Source organism: Podarcis gaigeae (assembly GCF_964106915.1).
Source record: "Podarcis gaigeae genome assembly, chromosome: 2".
In the NCBI taxonomy this organism is placed as follows: Eukaryota; Metazoa; Chordata; class Lepidosauria; order Squamata; family Lacertidae; genus Podarcis; species Podarcis gaigeae.
In genome coordinates, this window is record NC_139679.1 from 125060262 (window position 1) to 125075983 (window position 15722).

General features: G+C 42.6%; 1 protein-coding gene across 1 annotated transcript in view; it reads right to left on the reverse strand.

Annotated features, from left to right (window-relative positions):
* Positions 1 to 3409: 3409 nt before the first annotated feature.
* The window catches only part of LOC310836113 (vomeronasal type-2 receptor 26-like), a gene marked incomplete at both ends in the record, with an annotated part of 36323 nt that continues 24010 nt past the window's right edge, over positions 3410 to 15722 (reverse strand). Inside the window, 4 exons of the mRNA XM_083721028.1 lie at positions 3410 to 4308; positions 4861 to 4987; positions 5806 to 6036; positions 13393 to 14175. Of these exons, the coding sequence (XP_083577154.1) occupies positions 3410 to 4308; positions 4861 to 4987; positions 5806 to 6036; positions 13393 to 14175 (2040 nt within the window). The remainder of the gene's footprint in view (positions 4309 to 4860; positions 4988 to 5805; positions 6037 to 13392; positions 14176 to 15722) is intronic.

Sequence of the window (15722 nt, forward strand, 5' to 3'; positions counted from 1 at the left end):
TTGCACCCAAAAGTGCCAGGTCCAACTTCTCCTAACTGTTTCAGGTAGGGCTGAAGATGTCCTCTACTTGGAGAGCTGCCACCAGTCAGTAGATAGTACTAAGCTGGAAGGCAGCTTCCTATGTTCTGATTAAGCTTCACAAGGACTTATCTCCTGCACCTTTTCATCTGATCTATATCTTGACTGCAAGGACTCTGTTGCACAAAATATATTTTATATATCATAGTTTTCAGGTATGGTGGAATAAATAACCTCCAGCTGCTCTTGATCGTGAAGTTTGTGTCATTGTTCCCAAAGGCAGCATTCAAAGGGTGTGCAAGGGCGATACGAATAGATCACTGTGGTTCTGATAATTGTAAGGGGAAGAAAGGTCTCCTCTGGGAGCAGGTGCAGAGCAGGAGAAAAACATGTTGACTTGTAGGGATCAGATGGGATTACCATGAGGAATTATAAAATATACATCAAGCCATCGTGTCCACGATGAAGACATTGTGTTGACTGGGTTTGATATATTGACGATAATTTCTGATTAAATCCCATAAGATTCTACATTCATGCCCTTTTCATGCCCTTTTGACTCTACTGCCCATTTCTCTCTCCTCACATGTCACGTACACAGCAGCTCAGCAGTTGCTTCGCCAGGCAGGCATCCTGTGCCATAAAGATAGTGGGCAAGTTGTGGTTCGAGGACCCGACCCCCACAATGTGAAATGAACACGCAAGGACACAAGATATAAGGTTAATGGGCAAGAAAAGGCCACAACTTTATTGATTACAGCAGTGAAAAGGTATTGGCTTAGGCATTGGATGTCTAAAACAAGGGGGGTTTATTCACCAGTAGGTGGAGCCTGTTGATGCTAATCCAACTATAGGCTCTCCCCTGATGTCACCGAGGGTCGTGCCATGGCCTCCCGCCAAGCAGGCATCGGACAGAGTACACAACCGCCAGATTCCTTTAACGGACTACCCAAAATATTGAAGGCATAGGCGATGGCCACACCTAGCTCTTCAATTTCACAACACATTTTCCAATGCCTAACCTACCCACCAATACCACGGAAGTTGGTATTGACGATTGCTACGAGGTAGGCGAAAAAACCAAAAAGCCTAATGCCAAATGGAAAAATTCCTACCAGGCCCCCCGGACAACCAGGGCAACCAACCTAAGGTCCATAGCAAGGCCAGAAGAACCTTGAGCTCAAAGGGAGTGGAGGGTGGGTGACTCGCGACGGGTCAAAGGCGAATGAGGCCGAGGAGGGGCTTGCGCCACAGCATTTAGGATGCTGACCACGCCCCCCCAGAGGCACCTGGTTGGGTGCCTCCTGAAGGGGGGGCGGGTGCCAGCCAGGTGAGTGGGGGGGGGAGCGGAGCTTGGGCTCCCGCCCACAACCACTCCCCTCCCTTCCAGGGAGGAGAGTCTTTACTTTGATGTAGTTTTCTTATATATAATCTTAAGATGTTAATCTTGGAGCCAGGAAACAGATCTCACATGAAGGTGGTAGTGATCTGGTCTTTCTGGCCATCCTTCTTATCATGTTTATTTCTCAGCTCTGGGGTTGCCAGATGCTCCCCTTTGTAGTTCTTACTTTGCGAACGCAACATAGACTCAAGAGACTGACAAGATTCAAGGAGGGAGAAAGTTGAGTTTGGCTGAACATGATTGACATCAGAAGAGCCCTGAAGCTGGATGAGGCAAAGGGCCCATAAAGTCCAGCATCCTCTTCTCAAAATTTCTGAATCCAACCCAATGACAACCTTTGCATGGTTGTGGTCCTCCAACACCAGGACACAGACACTCCCCCCCACTGCCGAGTGTTGGCCTAAGAGTGATTTCACTGGATGGAGTGGAAGTGACTGTGTCTTGTGCCGAAGTAAAGCATTGGGACAGACACAAGGTGAGGTCATGTCAGCCTGTCTCTCATTTTTAAGTAGGGCAGAGTTCTTCTTTTAAATCCTTACTCCTAAACCAAGCTTTTTCATTTCTCCAAATATTTTGAATGTTTACCATTCCGGAACAGGGGGCACTAGCATGGTGTCCTCCAGATTTTGTTTGATTATGGCTCCCAGCAGCCATCTGGAAACCCATGGAATCCACCAGCCTCTGAAGATGAACCATTCAAATAGGTATCGTGCCTCTCCCAAGCATAAAAGCTGGTGATAGACTCAGTCTTAACAGGAAGTGATCTGAACCTGACAAGGGACTGATGTAAATGTCCCCCACTTTCAGATCACCCTCTTCCTGCCCAGTTCAGAAAACAAGGTCCAGAGTGTGGCCTGTCACATGCATTGGGATGGTGATATTTTGGGACAGCCCCATGGTTAGCATGGCAGCCATGAAGTCCTGAGCCACCCCAGAAACAGTTGCCTCAACATGGATGATGAAGTCCCCCAAGCCAACATTGTGGGATTCCTCTACACCACCTCTGAGACCAGCTCTGTCAGCTGAGGCAGGGATAGGGCCGGGCAGTGAGGCAGGCGGTAAACCAGCACAGTCCCTAATCTGTCCAGACTGCTCAATGCCAGAAACACACATTAGAGATACAGATAGAGATAGAGATAGAGATAGAGAGATAGAGAGATAGAGAGAGAGTTTATGAAGGTTTATAGAGAAAAATACAAAATTTATATACTTTCCCATTTTTTAACCAAACCAACACTTTTATATAGATACAATAAAAACACAGGAAGGTGTGTGTGTGTGTGTGTGTGTGTGTGTGTGGGGAGAGAGAGAGAAGGGGGAGGGGGAGGAGGAGAAGAAACACATAAAAAGAATGCAATAGAAAAAGAGGGGAACAAAAGATTAAAAAATAAAGAACTTCCAATTCTTCAACTGTCCACTATATAAAAACAATATTAACTTCGTCCAATTCGCAACAACACCCCACAAAGCCACTTTCTATAAACAAACATTATCTTCAACCCTAAAATCCAGATGTCATTATTTCATAATGTTTTTCAGGCAAAAAGTCTATGAGAGGTTTCCAATATTTAACAAATGTTAACAATGGGTTTTCTCTTAATGAACGTGTCAATTTTGCCATCTCAGCTAAATCCGTTAGCTTTAGCAGCCATTATTCTACTGTTTCTAGTTATGTGTCCTTGAATCTTTGTTCAAGTAAAGGTCTTGCAGCTGTGATCATATATTGTAACAAAGAGGAGCACACATTCTGGACAGAGAGATGGGATATCTTTAGACCCAGCAACTCTGTCTCCCTGACCCTCAGGTCTGCCCTGATGCTGCACTTAATAACCAGGTGGGCACAGCTGGGTTAAACCAACTCAGAGCCATGAGACAGTTGAAGAATAGAAAGGGCAGAGTAACTAAAGTTAGAAGGGAGCAATGTTGAAAGGTAAAATGCTTTTAATACAGATAAAAGGAAAAATGGATAATCTCTCTCACTCTCTCCATTTATTTTTTTGCCGTCAGGTACTCCTTCGTGTTCAGTTCCGGCTTCAGTATAATAATGTAGCACTTGGGTATGAAGATGCAGCCCAGAAGCCCAGCACTGGAAGCCAAGATAGAGAAGACCTGCACGGCTACCATGTATTTCCCCTTGGTGCTCAGGTAGGTGGGCACAAAGGACACCCAAACACTGCAGAAGACCAGCATGCTGAAGGTGATCAGCTTGGCTTCATTGAAGGCCCCAGGCAGCTTCCTGGCTAGGAAAGCCACCGTGAAGCAGATGGCCGCCAGGAAGCCCATGTAGCCGAGGGCACCATAGAACATGGCCACAGACCCTTCGTTGCATCGCAGGATGATCTCCCCAGGCTGGGAGTGCATGTCAGAGTCTGGGAATGGTGGCGAGATCCCCAGCCAGATCATGCAGATGACAACTTGGACACAGGAACAGGAAATGACAATGGAGTTGGCCAGACTCTTCCCCAGCCATTTCCTCAGCCTGTTCCCTGGCTTGGTGGCCAAGAAGGCCAGAACCACAGTGGTGGTTTTTGCCAACACTGAAGAGACGGCAGATGAGAAGACGATGCTGAAGACCATTTGTCGGAGAAGACAGGTGACTTTCCTTGGCCGGCCGATGAAGAGGAAAGAGGACAAAAAGCAGAGCAGGAGGGAGAAGAGGAGGATGTAGGAGAGGTCCCTGTTGTTGGCTTTGACTAGGGGACTTTCATTGTATTTAATGAATATTCCCAAAACAAAGCCTGTGGTTGAGGAGAAGAGTAGGGCAAAGGAAGCCAGGAGTTTCCCCAAATAATCTTCATAGGACAAGAAGGTTATTGCTTTGGGGACACATTGATTGCAGTCCTTGTTTGGATGCTGATCTTCTGGACATTTGGTGCATTCATCAGCATCTGCACAGAGTAAAAGAGACATCATTATCCTAACATTAGTCATACACCTAGAGCAGTCTTATAATTGTGGGGAATGGTTGGCATATGGGAGAGATCAAGAAAATAATAATAATAATAATAATAATAATAATAATAATAATAATAATAATAATAGTAATAATAATAAAATTATTATTTATACCCCGCCCATCTGGCTGGGTTTCCCCAGCCACTCTGGGTGGCTTCCAACAAAACACTAAAATACAATAACCTATTAAACATTAAAAGCTTCCCTAAACAGGGCTGCCTTCAGATGTCTTCTAAAAGTTTGGTAGTTGTTTTTCTCTTTGACATCTGGTGGGAGGGTGTTCCACAGGGCGGGTGCCACTACCGAGAAGGCCCTCTGCCTGGTTCCCTGTAACTTGGCTTCTTGCAGCGAGGGAACCGCCAGAAGGTGCTGGATCTCAGTGTCCGGGCAGAACGATGGAGTTGGAGACGCTCCTTCAGGTATACTGTGTTCTCTATTAGAGAACCTTTGATCCATAGCTTCTTTCCACTGGTGTTGTGTCCTACCTTCCTGAGTGGAGACTGTCCCTTCTGAGCAGGGAGCACAGTCATAGCAGCACGGGGGTTTCCCTTCCTGAATCTTCTTGGCAAATCCAGGGCAACAGCTCTTGGTGCATCTTGCATGAGGCATGGTCTGGAAATAAACAGAAGAAAGAGCATTGTTCAGTATTGGAAGGATCCCTGGAATAACACTAAAACTAACACTAACACTAACAATAACAATAACACTAACAATAAAATAATATCTATACCCTACCCATCTGGCTGGGTTATCCCAGCCACACTGGGCAGCTTCCCGCAAAGATAAAAATATAATAAAGCATGAAACAGTAAAAGCATCTTTACTTCCAATTGCCCAAAGTGAGCCCAGGACCAATTAGGAGTGATTTCTTTTTTGCTTTCTGTAGAGCAGCATGGCTGTGAAATCTCTTTAGTGTTTCTGCTTCTTCCCTTTAACATCGATATACTGCACTTTTCTACATTGAACCAGCCATTCCTACAAAATGGGGCACTAAAACAACTCCTGACACTGTTGCCATCACACCTGCTATGTGTTGGTGCAGTTGTGAAATACGGCTGGACTGAATGACTTCTGCTTTGCTTCAAAGGCTAAATGGTGTTGTTGAGGTTGGCATGAAGGGTGCAGAACTTGACACCTAGTTTTCTTGTGAGGCATATCTGCACTTCCCATTTTCATTTTAGGAAGCTTTCCCAGCTGGGTGAATAAATATTTATTACAGCTGTTCATTTTGTAATTCATTTTGTAAGCCTCTTATTCATTGTCAGATTTTATACATGCTTATGCAACAGTGAGATCCATTAATCTCATTGCTATTTATCTCCAAGGAAGTGTCCATGACTGCAATAAAAGCCTCATATATAATGTTCAACAAGTTGTTAGAATGTAGCAGATATCATAGATATTTAAAAGGCATGTAACATTTCTCCTACCTTCTTACACAGTGTGGGCCATACTATTGTTTCTGGGCTAATGGTGAACTTTAGATTTGAGGACTTCTGTCTCTCTATGCTCCCAATTTTCACACCAGCATGAGAATTATTAGGAAACAGCACCCAATTCACAATATCAAAGTCAATGGCCAGTGCCCCATTCTCATCCAAGTACTGTGCATCAGCTGAAGTATTAGAAGACAGATGGACTTCTTTCAAGAATGAATGAAGCTAGAACAACAGAGAAAACCATGCTGGATGGCATATATTGATCATAAAGACATTTGGAGGAGGAAATGATTGGTTGGATATTCCTTCACTTGTCATATGGGGACATGGCTGCTGTGAGCACATGAGAAGAAAATGGGATGTCCCAGTTTTTTCCAAAACACCTGTAGAGTATGTTCCTATTATGATGATTCCAGAGTTGGAAAATGAATGACAATCTTCAAAAGCGAGAGGCCATTTCTGTAATCTACCCCCCACTCTTTAACCCATATCTAATTCTACCCTTCCTTCCCCACCCATCACAATTTATGTCAGCACAACTGATAGAAAACACAAGGTGAGAGACACAGGCCAACCCAGATGGGTTGGCATGGAGTCATCCTATAAAGTAGATAAGCAATATGACTAGCTTAGAAGCAATTACATTAAATGTGAGGGGGTTGGGAAACCTTATGAAAAGAAAACGCATTACCTCATATGTGAACACCATGAAACCACACATTCCTTTCCTACAGGAAATACACAATCCACCAAAAGGAAGCAAACTCCTGAGTGGTCCCTGCTTCAGTCAACAATGGATTGCCCCTGGTTCAGGAAAGGCCCACAGAGTAGCCATAATACTCAGTAGAGTCCTGAACCTCAGAGCCACGACAGTGCTAAAAGACAAAAAGACATTTGGCTCCTTATATGCCCCCCAGAAAACTCTAAACAAGCTCCTCTCTTTCTCCAAAGGGGAAGCAATCCTGGGAGTGTGACCTCAACCTAAATATGAGAAGCATCTTCCTGAAAGACACCCACCCTACAAGACCATGGACAACCTTCCTCTGAAGGCAGCCCCTTCAGGGACTCTTACAAATTGCTAAAAAACACAGGGGTCTCTATGACATATGGGGCAAAGAAAACCTGGGATACACCAGCTACACATTCCATTCCAAGCACCACAGCACAGTCCAGACTAGATAGCATTCTGCTCACACAAGCATCGACCCCCTTGGTTGAATCAACAAACAAATAGAAGTTAGGAGAAGAAACACAAACCACCCCATCATGGTCCTTTAGTCCGATCCCAACCACAAATAAGGGAATTAGAGGGAGTCTCACAAAAACTCTCCAAAACTTCTTGAAAGAAAATGACGTGGACAATATAACAACCCCCCTCCTTTGGGATGTAATGAAAGCAGTCACAAGAGAAGCCTCCATAAAAGAGAAAGCATCCCTTGAAAAACAAACCTCTTCAAAAATGAGCAAAATAGAACAAGACATCGCAGCCCTCTCATCACGCTACAAACAGAAAGGAGCTAGAAAACTCCTTAAACGTATAGAACAAAAAAGGAGGGTACTAGATTCACTAGAAATCAACAAGAAAATGATCAACATGTTATACACAAAACAATGCTTCTATGAGTATGGAGGGAAATACTCCGAATTATTAGCAAGCAGGTATAGGGAAAAAATCACTCAAAACAAGAATACACTGCATCACCAAAAAAAGAGGACAACATAACATTCCCCCCCAAAGAAATAACCTAAGAATCTGTGGAATTTTACTCCAACCTATACACCTCCCACAACCCACCCAAGGAGGATATCAGAAGATTCCTAGAAGGACTGAGCATGACAGCCTTAACTGATGAGGAACAGGAATTCATGGACAGTCCTATCACCCCGGAGGAAATGGATACGATCCTCAAAAACCTGAAACCACCCAAAGCCCCAGGCCCAGACAGAGTTACAGCAGAATTCTACGAGAAATTAAAAGAAGAAGAAGAAGAGTTTGGATTTGATATCCCTCCCCTTAAGGAGTCTCAAAGCGGCTAACATTCTCCTTTTCCTTCCTCCCCCACAACAAACACTCGGTGAGGTGAGTGGGGCTGAGAGACTTCAAAGAAGTGTGACTGGCCCAAGGTCACCCAGCAGCTGCATGTGGAGGAGCGGAGACGCGAACCCGGTTCCCCAGATAACGAGACTACCGCTCTTAACCACTACACCACACTGGCTCTCGTGAACCCTGATGCCCTACATGACCCACCTATTCAACAACATCATAAAAGGGGGCGCCATTCCTAAAACCTTGACCTCCTCCAAGATAGTCTCTATCCCCAAACCACTCAAATACAGCCTCAAAGTAGAATCACACTGCCCAGTCTCATGAATAAACCAAGACTACCAGATATTCACATCAATCTTGGCCAACTGCCTTAAAAAATTCCTACACAAATTAATAGTCCAAGACCACATTGGCTTTGTCCCTGGTTGCAATATAACAGACCCCATCAGGAAACTACTGGATCTGATTGGACACAGTAAGGCAACTAAACTCCCCCTGATAATTAAGTTCCTAGACATCCTCAAAGCTTTTGATCGCTTAGAATAGAAATACCTACCAGCTGTACTAACTAATATGAAATTTGGTCCCATCTTCTTACAAATCCTCAAACAAATATAGTCCTGAGCCTCAGCAAAATGCAAGACTAACAGTATGGACTTTAATAGCATAGCAATCCAAAGAAACACAAAACAAGGATGCCCACTGTCTCCCTTCCTATTCATTCTGGCTCTGGAACCTCTAGCAATTTGAATCTGAGCAGCCACAGACATCAAGAATTCATTAACACCACCAAGATAAAACTTTGCTGCACCAGGTTCAGATACCATGGCGTACAAATAACCAGAAACCCCAATAAACTATACACCCACAATTACAACCCCTTGTGGTGACAAATCAACAAAGACTTGAGGAGATAGAACAACACCAACTTCGTTCTCTCAGACAAAATAGCCATGATCAAAATGATCACCATCCCAAAATTAACCTACCTATTCCAAATCCTCCCAATCTCCCAATCTGAATTCCCCCAGCCCAACTTCGCAAATGGCAGAAAAAACTACACTCATTTATTTTCTTTCACAAAAGACCAAGCATAATCCCCATATACCTGCACCTCCCCTCCTCAGAAGGAGAATGGGACATAATCGAAAATATCTCCACCACAGCATACCCATTCCTCCCAAACAAACTACAGTGGAACCTCTACATATGGATGTAATCAGTTCTGGAGGTCCGTCTGTAAGAGGATCTGGGTCGCTGGTAGAAGCGCCATTGTGCGCAGGCACATGTGCAGACGGCAGCAGCCGCTTCTGCGCATGCACAAATTGTGGCAAACCAGGTATTTACTTCCGGGTTTGCCGCGGTCACAACTTGGATCAGGCCCAAGTAGAGGCGGTCGTAGGTAGAGGTTCTACTGTAAGGAAAATCCCCACAACACTAAAGAGGTCCACACAGACCATGCTTAAAGAATGGAAGGAAGAAGCAGGCAAACGGTCCCCAACGCCATCAGCACTAATCCCCCTGGCTCACCACCCACTATTTCACCACGCAGCACAAAACCTCCAGATAAAAACCTGGCAAACCAAAGGCTTAAATATACCACCTAGCAGACTTCTACAAAAATAGCAAACCCATATCAAGACAAGAAATACAAGGCAAACTAGGGGATACACCCAAAACATGCAAAACACTACCAAACCTTAGGTTATGTTAGGATAACTGAGCATCATTCCCGAATCAGAAATGGAGTTGTCGATGCACATTTGGAACAACATTTTATACAAACATTGCATTCCGACGAGGATCTAACATTTTTTTGTCATTTGGGCATATCAGGAACCTATGGAGCAAGCCAAAAAAAAAATCTTTTGCAGAAGGAAACCAGATTTCTTTTTCTGCTTAATACTTTACATCCAGCAGGCTTGAATACTGAACTAGATTACAGCTGTTTACCTATGAGTCATTATGTGTTAATTCTTAAAAGTACATCATTAATTTCTTTAAACATGAAAATATGGTCTCTTTCATTAACATTTACAGAAATTGTAGCCGCCTGTGTTAGAATCTATACTGCCTCTCTGTATAAAAAGGCACTTTGGCCAATGATTGGATCAACTGAATTTATTTTTTTTCCATGTTTCTGTCATACAAAGCCACTTCTGTTGTTGTTTTTTTCAAATAATTTTTATTAACAATTTTTATATAAATAACAATACCAATAAAACAATATAATATAACATCTCTTGACATAGATCTTTTCACTTCTTTGGACTCCCTCACATCTCCCGCTCCTGCGTTCCTGTTTATAAAATTTTATTCAACAAATTTATCCCCTTATTTCTAATCTCAATATCTAATTTTCCAATGTTATATCTCTAACTTTGGTTATTTTTTATTCCGATCTTAACAAATTTAAATATAACCTATATCTTCCAAATTTTTATCTTTTCTTAAATTTAGCTTATCTTCATAATTCACTTCATCTAACTCAATGGTGCCAATTTGTTTATACTCTAACATCCTTCTTAACATTCAAACAATTTGCAATGTTTTTGTAAATAAGTCTTAAATTTCTTCCAATCTTCTTCCACCGTCTCCTCTCCCAGGTCTCGGATTCTGCCAGTCATCTCAGCCAGTTCCATATAGTCTATCAGTTGCATCTGCCATTCTTCCAGTGTGGGTAGGTCTTGGGTTTTCCAATGCCTGGCGACAAGTATCCTTGCTGCTGTTGTTGCATACATAAAAAATGTTCGGTCCTTCCTTGACACACTCTGGCCGACAATACCCAAAAGGAAGGCCTATGGTTTCTTAGGGAAGGTATACTTAAATACCTTTTTCAACTCATTATATATCATTTCCCAGAAAGCCTTCACTCTAGGGCAAGTCCACCAGAGGTGAAAGAATGTTCCTTCATTTCCTTTACATTTCCAACATTTGTTATCAGACAAGTGGTACATTTTTGCAAGTTTGACTGGGGTCATATACCATCTATATATCATTTTCATGACATTTTCTTTCAAAGCATTACATGCAGTAAACTTCAACCCAGTAGTCCACAACCTCTCCCAGTCCTCAAACATAATGTTATATCCAATGTCCTGTGCCCACTTTATCATAGCCGATTTAACCATTTCATCTTGTGTATTCCATTTCAACAGCAAGTTATACATTTTTGAAAGTACCTTAGTCTTAGGCGCTAACAGTTCCGTTTCTAGCTTCGATTTTTCCACCTGGAATCCTAGCTTTTTATCAAGTTTAAAAACTTCTTTAATCTGAGCATAATGTAACCAATCTCGCACTTTGTCTTTCATTTTCTCCTGACTCTGCAATTTCCAATTGTCTCCATCTTTTTCTAATATTTCCCAATACTTCGGCCATTTGGCCTCCATATTGAGTCTTTTTCGGGCCTTGGCTTCCAATGGCGAAAGCCACCTTGGAGTTTTATTTTCCAATAAGTCTTTGTATTTTATCCAGACATTAAACACTGCTTTTCTGACAATATGGTTCCTGAAAGCCTTGTGAATCTTAACCTTGTCATACCATAAATATGCATGCCAACCAAAAGCATTGTTAAAACCTTCCAAATCTAATACATCGGTGTTTTCGAGAAGCAGCCAGTCTTTTAGCCAGTAGAAAGCTGCTGCTTCGTAGTACAACCTTAAGTCTGGCAGGGCAAAGCCCCCTCTTTCTTTCGCATCAGTTAATCAGTGATTCTGGGCTTTTTGCCCTGCCAGACAAATTTAGAAATATCTCTCTGCCACTTCCGAAAGCACTCTGTTTTGTCCACAGTCTGCAGAGTCTGAAACAAAAACAGCATTTTTGGCAATACATTCATCTTTATAGCAGCGATTCGGCCTAACAAGGAAAGTTTCAATCTTGTCCAACTTTCTAGGTCTCTCTTAATTTCTAACCAACATTTCTCATAGTTATCCTTAAACAGACTCAGATTTTTTGCTGTTATATTAACCCCTAGGTATTTTACTTTTTTAACCACATTTAACTCTGTCTCTTTCTGAAACCTTTCTGACTCTGTAACTGTCAAGTTTTTTCCCAATACCTTAGTTTTATGCTTGTTTAATTTAAAACCCGCCACCCGGCCAAAATCTTGAATCAGTTGTAATACTCTTTTCGTACTAGATTCTGGCTCCTGTAGTGTCAAAACCAGGTCATCTGCAAAAGCTTTAAGTTTGTACTGTTTCGCTCCAACCCGTATCCCTTCAACCAACCGGTCTCCTCTAATCATGTTCAAGAGCACCTCCAGGACAGAAATAAATAACAAAGGGGAAATAGGGCAGCCTTGTCGTGTTCCTTTTTCAATTTTAAACTCTTCTGTCACCACATTGTTAACTATCAGTTTAGCCACTTCTGAGCTAGGGAGGAGGTGGGGTTGCGGGCCAGAAGCATCATAGCCAGACACCGGAGAGACCTGTCAGGAGTAAGCATGGACCAATGGTATCAAATAGTATGGGAAATAGCTTTCCTAGAAAAACTAACCAATAAACTGAAACTGACACGGGGACAAATAGAAGAAGACACCTTCACCCCGGTATGGTTCCCCTTTATCACATACACTGCCCAAGAAAAGAAGAACAAGTATCATACCCCCCACTCGAGCACATAACCAAATCTCACTAGAGCCAATCAACCACAACCAACCACACCCTAAGCCATGCCCAACCTCTCTCACCACCAAGGAAATACAACAAGCACCTAGTAAGAGAACCCACACAGGTGACACTGACACAAAACCCCACGCATACACTAGGCAGAAGAATAGAAGCATAACCACCTGACCTCACCCCACCCACCATTCCTCCTCCCCCTCCTTTCTTCCTAACCTAACCCTGTATGTAACACTAATGTCTCACACCAAATGATCACGTCGGGGTCACCAGATGTTGGGTTGGAATAAACGACAGACGAGGGGTGGTGTCATCTGGGAGGCATCCTCTCAAGCATGTCTCGGGGAGTCCCTTTTATTGAATATTATAGCATTCCCACACATGTGCTTGTTGCTGATTGGTTAACACATGTACAAAGCAAAGGATACATGTCACATATGTGCTTGATGCTGATTGGTTAATACAAGTACAAAGCAAAGGATACATATAGGTATTAATCGCCAATAGATTAAAGGCTGGGAAAGGGAACACGGAACTAGACAGGCATGAAAACCTCCTAATTAAATTATAACTGGTGATTAATAGAACAAGATCTAAAACAATTACTTATGAGGGATAATGTGAAACTTAAAAGGACATATCAATCACGTTCCATAAATGTGATCAACTATGCATTAAGAACAGGTCAGAATACCATGTTTGTATGAACTAAGTGTGAACTTGAACATTCTGGGGTGATAAGAAAATGTCTCAACCTAGAACGGTTTGTGCAGAAGCAGAAACTTTCCTACAGAAACAAAACTATCCTACAGATCTGTACAAGCACAACTTGAAAAAAAGATAATACATGTATTTTTGTAAACTAAAATATATTACATATATATATATATATATGAGAAGAGGCCATACCTGCCATGGCTGTAGACTTTGACGTTCCATCTCGTTTCCTCCACCCACCATCAACCTCCGCTTTGATCTGGATGAATAGGCTGCATTCAAGGCCTGAGCCACAACTTGGACACTGTAGTAAGTGATATAACTGTCTTGGGAGTGGATTCCTTCAATCTCCTCCTGGGGCAGCAGCATCTGATTCTCCTTCTCCCTGCATCTTCGCCAACTCCTCACAGATAAGGGATGCTTTAAATATGAACATACAAATGCTTTCTGCCAAGAAGCAGAAGCTATTGGGTCATAGTAGTCCTTTTTTGCCCCCTTTTTGGGCTTCATTACAAAGGACAAAGAACCATGGGCATGCCGGAAGGCTTCTGTCTCATAAAACAAGATGCTGTCCTGAAGACCAGTGGTGATCCAGACTTTCCCCCCAGTTTGTGTCCTTTCAAAGAAATATTGTACCTCTATGATAACATAAAATCCATACTGAGAATCTGTATAGTAAACAAATACATTGACTTGTCTCCACAAGGGAGATGGCTCATGAGGAAACCACAAGGAAGTTTTCTGTTTTACTCTTTCAGTGAAGGCTGCACAAATTTCCCTTTTGCTCATCAGAGGTGTCAAGGTGCTCAAGAACTTTTCTCCATTGTCATTGTCTGAAGCAAAGAGGCCCACCCATGTCCATCTGAAGTGCAGGAGGAGTTCAACTACCCCCTGGCACTGAGCTTCTTCACTTGGGACCATCCAGTTGACAAAAGGAGACTGTTTTTTATCATGAAGAACAAAGCCAGAACTGAGCTGGTGAGAGAAGGGAAAGAGACTGATGCTTTGCTTTTCAGGACAAATATTGGATGACAAATTTAATTATCAACCACAACCTTATTTGAAATAATTTGTATTTTATTTTTGCAATGTATATACCACTTAACTGCTTAGCGATGTATAAACCGCTTAAAACCTTAGCAATTACAGAGGACATCATCATCATCATCATCATCATCATCATCACCATATTTAAACTCCACCATCCCCGGCTAGAGCCGGGCTCAGGGCGGCTACCACCAGTAAAATTACAGTAAAAACATAATGGGTGTGTGTGAACCAATTTAAAATACAGGTTAAAATGCAATTTAAAATGCAGCCTCATTTTAAAAGTGGCCCATAGATCAAAACCATAAGGGGTGGGAAACATAAGGGTCAGACTGAGTCCAGACCAATGGCCAGGCGGAACAGCTCTCTCTCAGCATCTTCATTAAGCAAAGAAGTTGTTCTATATGATTCAGCTGGTTTAGGTCCATTTGTTAGGAGTAGATATAATTATAGCTTCTGAACTATAGGTGGTTTTGGGTATGTGTGGAAGATTTGTAGACTGTTGTATTAACTTGTTATTTTATCAGTGGGAGGTTTATAAAGGGGCAAAATCAGCATAGGTCATTGGGTGGATTTCAGTTTTAGTCATCTTTGCTACTGGGCATGAATCAATGAGAGAAAATCTCTATGAAAATATAAATTGTGGACATGAAAATAGAAAGCGAGATCTTTATCAGTAGGGTGTTAGAATCTCCAAATATCTATTAAGCTGTTTACTTCCATTATGCTTTAAAGGTCTTGCTTTGTTGTTTAGTTGTTTAGTCGTGACTGACTCTTTGTGACCCCATGGACCAGAGCACACCATGCACTTCTGTCTTCCACTGCCTCCCGCAGTTTGGTCAGGCTCATGCTGGTAGCTTCGAGAACACTGTCCAACCATCTCGTCCTCCATCGTCCCCTTCTCCTTGTGCCCTCCATCTTTCCCAACATCAGGGTCTTTTCCAGGGAGTCTTCTCTTCTCATGAGGTGGCCAAAGTCTTGGAGCCTCAGCTTCAGGATCTGTCCTGCCAGTGAGCACTCAGGGCTGATTTCCTTCAGAATTGAGAGGTTTGATCTTCTTGCAGTCCATGGGACTCTCCAGAGTCTCCTCCAGCACCATAATACAAAAGAATCAATTCTTCGGCTATCAGCCTTCTTTAGGGGCCAGCTCTCACTTCCATACATCACTACTGGGAAAACCATAGCTTTAACTATCTTGTCAGCAAGGTGATGTCTCTGCTTTTTAAGATGCTGTCTAGGTTTGTCATTGCTTTTCTCCCAAAAAGCAGGTGTCTTTTAATTTTGTGACTGCTCTCACCATCTGCAGTAAAAGTAAAATCTCTCACTGCTTCCATTTCTTCCCCTTCTATTTGCCAGGAAGTGATGGGACCAGTGGCCATGATCTTAGTTTTTTGATGTTGAGCTTCAAACCATATTTTGCGCTCTCCTCTTACACCCGCATTAAAAGATTATTTAATTCCTCCTCACTTTCTGCC